Raw genomic sequence first — 7,265 nt, forward strand, 5'->3', positions numbered from 1 at the left:
ATACCTACATCATATTGACGAACACATGTAGGTTGAACCATTAAGGTTAATGCTGTTCATTTCTGTTATTTGTGAAACACAGATGCTTTCAAATGCAGTGACGCAAATTAACATGCACACATACACACACACAGAGAAAGACAAACATACAAACAAACATTCACACAAATACACACACACACACCAGATCTCTTACTGGAGGACATAGAGAGGTCTTCTGTCAGTCCTTCTCTCTCCTGGAGACAGCAACTGACGATGTGCTTTTTTCGTCTTTGCCACTGGCATGTTTCACTCATAAGAACACGTCCTCACACCCACACATGCACGCACACACACACACGCGCATACACACACACACACAGTAACCGTGTGTCTTTGCCACTAGCCTCGTTGGCAGGTTTCATTGTGACATGACTTTGCTTCAACAACATGGCACCAAGCACTGCCTCTCTCTCTCTTTACTTCAGAACAGAGAACATACTACCATAATTAGAGATATTTACGTTTATTATTGTACTGCATGCGTATATCATCAAGATAACCCAGATAACCATGGGGTCATAACCTTTCCTGTACACGCATGTACCCACACACACACACACACACACCCACACATGCATTCAGGTTCACACATAGTTAGAGGGTTTATCTATCTACACCCATCTCTTGCCCCTCTTTCCCCTTGCTCTTCTCTTCCTCCTTTTCACTTATCCTCTCCCGCTTTAATCTCTATCTCTCTTACACTCGCTCTTTCTGTCTTTTCCATTCTCTCCTTCCCTCTCTCAACAAGAAAATAGGAAGTGTTATTCATGCTGGTAATTACATTTCTCTCTTTTGTTATGGCAGCCGTTAATGGAGGGACAAATGTAACTACCTCTTTATGGAAGTAATAACGTTACAGGACAGTGGAGATAGCTGGCAAGGCAGCATATCAGTCTCTCTCTCTCACACACACAACAGAGACACAACACCGGCCCAGTCACACCGAAAACACACACCCACACCCACACCCACCAACGTGCACCCATTCAAAAAAACGGAGAAATAGGCCATGGTGATATGCTGATGCAGGGGGGCATTTTTACAGCATATTTTATTAATCTGTTGTTTGCAAAATGCTGTATGAAATATGGATGGTCTGAGCCAGGCTGTAATACTCTGACTTCCAGGGCAAGGAGACAGGCAACAGTACAGGAGCACGGGTTCCATACTACTACACACAGAATCACATAGTGTAGAGGGTTGAATAGATGGAGGTATAGATAAATGGATGGATGGATGGCTGGATGGATGGATGGATGAATGGATAATGGCATGGATGGAGGTATGGATAAAGGGATGGATGGATGAATGGATCAGCTCATGGGCAGATGGATGGATGGCAAATTGACCATCATTGATTGGAAACAGCTGGGGTTTTGCTGTTGAGCTGGAAGTGGGAAGTAAAGGAATCAATGTGCTTTTGTGCTTTGCAGCGCTGTTATCATATTGACTACACAGGGGTTTACGCAAATGTTGACACAATGTTGTTTTCACACAAGTGCAGAAAGCTGAATGAGGAAAAGAGGAGCAAGTTCTGGGCATGAACACGCTTTCAAGTTGCCAAGTTCATTAGCAATAATCATCAAATAATAATCCATGTAATGAAATACATTTCCGAAATATGTCCCTGACCCTGACGGTGCAGTTCCATCCACTTTGAAGCGTACATCTAGAGAGTGCTTTCTTAGCAACGCAGCGCTCCCACGGCATGATGGGAAGTGACATTAGCGCCTGGGGCAGCCACGGAGAGGGCGGGGTCTAATAGAGGGGGCCAGGATGGGTGAGCCATGCTGCTTCATCACACACACGGTATACACACACACACTTAGAAATACACACACACAGACACAGACACACTCACAAATACACACACACATTTAAAAACACACACACCCAAACCTGTCCACATGCACATACTGCATCTCTTCATTCACCCAGAGAGTAGAGCAGGAGGTGCTCTTTTAGTAACCCACATTGATGGACCACAGAAACATGGCATGTCTGACACAGTGGCAGACAAGACAACACCCCAGCCATTTCTTCTGCATTTATGTGATTCGTTTGATTAACGGGGGCTGAGCTACAGTGGTGTTTGTGAGACAAGGGCCCACAAGGGGTCCGTGCCGGGTATTTTCCCAAAAACGTCAGAATGGTTTGAGCTATCTATGAAAAGCTGAGACTCTCACGAACACACTCATGTAACATGTTTTGCTCTATGATGCTCACAATCTACACAAGAGTTGTTAGAAGGTAAGGGGTTCTTCTACATAAAAAATCTTAGGAAATCCCTGGACATAGTGTTTATAATACTGTAATAAACTCACATTGTCGCTGTCACAAACTCCAAACTCCGCACAGTTATCACTGACTAGTTGGATATTAATTTCCCACTGAGCAAACAATTTCTGTACTTTGGCTGACCTTATTTTTTTATTGACATTTGTCAATAAAACTCATGAACTCAACTGTTAATGTCAAATACTTTTGTGTTCTACTTGTAGCCCTGGTTGCCCTGAAAAGAAAATGGTAAAACATTTAATTGTGAGGCTAAATATAAGGGCAGGATATGCAGATAAATGAATGTCCGATAAATGAAAAGCTGATTTTTCTCGGGTCTTGGGACTAAAGACAAACTCAGAAGTAAAAGACAGTGCTAACCACTTCCTCTTATGTAGAAGCTAAGAGGAAGCGAGAAAGAGGTGTTAAGAATAATCTTATCTGTAACCTACAGCCTTTCTCAAAGTATCTAAGAGTTAATAAAAAATAGACCAGGAAGAGATTGCAGAGATGCAAAAGCCATATATAGTCAAAATATCAAGAGGAGATGCACACAGATACAACTCAGTTAATAACAGCCACAGCAGTGGAAGAACACCAGGTCTTCAGTCCAATGGACAAGCAATCCCACTGACGCCTCATCCCATAGGATAGAGGAGTATTCTGATTATCAATCTACAATCCCAGACAGATTTGTTAATCAACCTACACTGCATGACAAAATCTCAACTGGATAAGAAACTGGATGCTGAAAGTGATTTCCTACGGACAAACTACAGACGGCTTCACATCATCCTAGCAGACCGGTGTCTACTTCAAAAGAAAGATGAGGCTGGTCTCTGCTCAGTTTGGACTATTGGTAGTTTGGATCATCGGCTCCTGGGGTTGGTTAAGTAATAAATGCGTCCTCTATGACAAGAAATCTAATTACTGGCTATCCATTCACTCCAGTTCCTGCCCTCACAGCAACCTAACTGCCGTTTGCTGGGATTTATCCAATCTCAAACTCAACCTTTCCATTGTTCCGTCAAACTACCAGGCTCTCTGTCTCGAGATCAGGAGTGGGTCTGTGATGCAGTCTGGCGCTCTCTCTCGATTCTCCGTCCTTGAGACCATTCACATACGCGGATGTCTGTCCACGATTCTCCCTGGAACCTTCAAGGGGCTCTCCCATGTGAAGAAACTCTATCTGTTGTGTATGGGACAGTGTTACAATTCCTCACTTCCACCTAACACATTCAGTGACCTGACTAATCTTGAGGAATTGTCCATTGAGAACTACAGGCTTTCTGTGATGGCACCGGACGCATTAGGAGGGATACCTCTTCTGAAGAAACTCACAGTCGATAGTTGTACAGAGGAACTCTCTGATTTGCTATGTAGGATAGTCAATATGTCACAGTCATTGACAGCCCTGGACTTTACTTCAGATGGGATAGTCATTTTAAGGCACCCAAACTGCTCTGACACCAGCGGAGCTATTCTTGAGCTTCCTTATTTCTACCGTCTTCAAGAGGTGTTTCTTAACTTCCCTAATGCCCACCGTTTAGAAAAAAGAGCATTAAAATGCTTTGAAAACATTTCATCTCTTTTTTTGCCTGACAATGATGCGCTACAGACACAGCTTCTGCAGTCTGGTATCAGCAGGCTGCGTCGTTTTGTGTTCAACAATAACATTTCTTTTGAATCCGTTTGTGAGACTGTATTCAAACTATCAATCAGACAAGTTTATATAAGTGACCATAAAACTGAGAACTACTCAGAGTCTGCAATAAGAAATTGTCAGGGGATCGAGGTGCTCAGACTCAGCATCTGTCATAGTGATAATGTTAGAGTCAACTTGATCCATTATTTGAAGAATCTCACTGATGTGTCAGTGTTAAGATACTGGGAAGTGAACCCTGAGCTCATTGAGCTTTGTGACACTCACACTCAGGGCCCAATCACATGGCTGAAGAGACTTTCCTTGACCCTACACATGCCAAGTATCACCTCAGAGCAGTTCAGTTGCTTGAAAAATCTGGAACATCTGAATCTAGAATCCAGCAACATTAACAATATTTCGGACTTTACATTTAACGGACTTGGTAAATTGAGGATCCTAAATTTAAGGGGTAACAATATCTCACAGATTACAAAGAACAGTTTATTTGGCCTGCACAACTTAGAGACCCTAACACTTGAACTAAACCCACTTGTACAGATTGAAGCTTTTGCGTTCATTCACCTCACTTCACTGAAGAATGTAGATTTAGGGGACATTCACCATCCAGCCAGCCAGTGGGAGAAGCATGTGACTTTAAATCTGACGCACATATTTGGGGTCTTCCCTCCGGGATTGATGTACATGAACATTACCTCCTTTTTCGATTGTATCAACATCATCATCGGCAGCAACAGCACCCCTAAACTAGGCTTGGCCCTTCAGGTCCGTGCCCAAAATGTGTCTTTCCAGGACTGCTGGAGGCCGTTCTTCAAGTCCGTCGTCAGACTCACAGCTATGACGGAGCACCTCCTGTGTGGATCTCATTTTGCTGCAAAGTACTTCCCCTCCCTGGAGTATTTTGACTTCCAGTCTATGCTCTATGCAGAGTTTGTAGATATGACTGACCTGAACACACTTGTGCAGCTGAGGTATCTTAAGCTGATGAGAGTTGACCTTATCCTGCAACCAGGGCTGGCCATCATGTTCCACAATCTGACCAAATTGGAAAGCCTGAACCTCATCTCCTGTAGGATCCTCACTCTGGAGGAGGAGCTGAGCAGAGACCTGCACTCCCTCGTGCAGCTGTCAATCAAAATTGAAGAGGAGTTCAGTATGTTAGAGACCTTTCCAGAGCCCCTGACCAGCCTGAGTTACCTGTTGTTCTACAGACCTCGTCTGCACTGTAGCTGTGACAACACCTGGCTAGACAACTGGGCCAGGGGTCAGAGGCATATCCAGGTCATCATCTGGCACCCCAATGAGGCTGATCTGACCTGCAAAGATGAAACCGGTATCCAAAACTTTGCCAGGTACTCAGAGGCCAACTGTTCCCTGGACGTGGGCTTTGTCCTGTTCTTCTGCACCTCCCTGGGCCTGCTCCTCTTCATGCTGGTGACGGTGCTCTATCAGCTGGCTGGGGACTACCTGCTCGCCTTCTGCCACATCCTCCGTGGCTGGCTGGAGGAGGCCTTGCGGAGGCCCAACCCCAGAGGGCACTACTGCTATGATGTGTTTGTGTCGTACAGCGGTAGAGACGAGCGCTGGGTGGTGGAGCAGCTGCTGCCGGGCTTGGAGCAGAGGGGGCCTCCCTTCCTGCGTCTATGTCTGCATAGCAGGGACTTCCAGCTGGGGAAGGACATTGTGGACAACATCACAGACAGCCTCTACAGCAGCCGCCACACCCTGTGTGTGGTGAGTCGTCACTACCTGCGCAGTAACTGGTGCTCCCTGGAGCTACGACTGGCCACCCTGCGTCTGTTGGTGGAGAACAGGGACATCCTTATCCTGGTCTTCTTGGAGGACATCCCTCCTCGCCAGCTGTGTGCCCACCACCGCCTGGCCAGGCTGGTCAAGACCAGGACCTACCTGGACTGGCCTCAGGAACCGGCCCTGCAGTCTGCCTTCTGGGACCGTTTGTGGATCAAACTGGCCCCTCCTGAACCAGATCCCAGACAGTAACATTTACATTGATATTTTGCTAATTTAGAAGAACCTCTTATCGAGAGCGAGGTAGAGTAGTGAGTGCATACATTTTCGTATTTTTTATTTTTTTGTCATAATAACATAACACACAAGATATACATGACTACCTTTATCATGGGTATTTTGAATTTACAGACATGGGGAAAATAGTAACCTTTTTACATTTTGTTCCATACTGTGCTACCTGCATTGCAACAGATTTTGGTTTTGTCTTTTTCTTTGACTTTATTTTATTTTATTCAACATTGCAGACACATTTTTATTGTTTGACATATTGTGTTGTTATTGTTTTTCTTTGCTTCACTTTCATTAAACTTCCCTGTTGGAATGAATGTATGTATAGTATGCCATGATCATTTGATACCAAACACAGACAAACACACTAGAGGCCAGTCTGATATTGTGCACTGAATGTCAAGCTGTCCATACTTTAAGAGAAGGAAAATGATTCACGTATACTGTATTGTTGATTGCACTGTGCAAAAGACAACACAATATAGCCTTGCTACTGTTTTTCACTGTCTTTTTACTATTGTTTTTATTTCTTCACTTACCTATTGTTCACCTAATACCTTTTTGCACTATTGGTTAGAGCCTGTAAGTAAGCATTTCACTGTAAGGTCTACACCTGTTGTATTCGGCGCATGTGACAAATAAACTTTGATTTGATTTGAACACAATGTCCTCTTGTGTCACGATTGATAGATTTGAGAGATAATCCACTGTTGCAGAGTAATCAAAATGCCCCTCCATGTTTTAATGCCCCATAAGGAGATGTTCAGTCATCTGAGCATGTATAAGCTAAGGAGGCTGTCTGAGGTCCAGAAATCTGATTGACAAGTCGACATAATGGACAGATAAACATTTAACCAACAACATTTTTAATGAAAAAGCAAATTATCTTACGCTAAATAGGGAAATTAACTGAGGTTATCCTCTAACACACAATCCAATTTCTACAGGATCAGTGTGTGTGTGTGTGTGTGTGTGTGTGTGTGTGTGTGTGTGTGTGTGTGTGTGTGTGTGTGTGTGTGTGTGTGTGTGTGTGTGTGTGTGTGTTACGCCCCTGAAAAAGGGGAGAAATAATCACGAGAGTGATACGGTATTGTTTCCTCAATAACCTTTAGTGCAATCATTTTTCAAAAGTAACACATTTTACAGAACAGATCTACAGGAAAGAGCTAGTGTTGTAGGGTACAAGGCTTATTCACGTCACAACAGTATACACTGTAATTCACTGAAACATACACTAATTTCA

The 7,265-nt window shown here is 43.9% G+C and overlaps 1 protein-coding gene across 1 annotated transcript; it reads left to right on the plus strand.

The window, feature by feature from the left end:
* The first annotated feature begins 2,888 nt into the window (after positions 1-2,888).
* LOC115164810 (toll-like receptor 13) lies at positions 2,889-6,339 on the plus strand. Its single transcript, XM_029717624.1, has one exon. The coding sequence runs from the start codon at positions 3,146-3,148 to the stop codon at positions 5,981-5,983; it is 2,838 nt and encodes a 945-aa protein (XP_029573484.1). The 5' UTR covers positions 2,889-3,145; the 3' UTR covers positions 5,984-6,339.
* Positions 6,340-7,265: the final 926 nt, after the last annotated feature.

Source organism: Salmo trutta, chromosome 27 (assembly GCF_901001165.1).
Source record: "Salmo trutta chromosome 27, fSalTru1.1, whole genome shotgun sequence".
NCBI classification, from domain to species: domain Eukaryota; kingdom Metazoa; phylum Chordata; class Actinopteri; order Salmoniformes; family Salmonidae; genus Salmo; species Salmo trutta.

Excerpts from the sequence above, each read along its gene's own strand:
- LOC115164810 (XM_029717624.1), top strand. The coding sequence starts at position 3,146 with ATGAGGCTGGTCTCTGCTCAGTTTGGACTATTGGTAGTTTGGATCATC.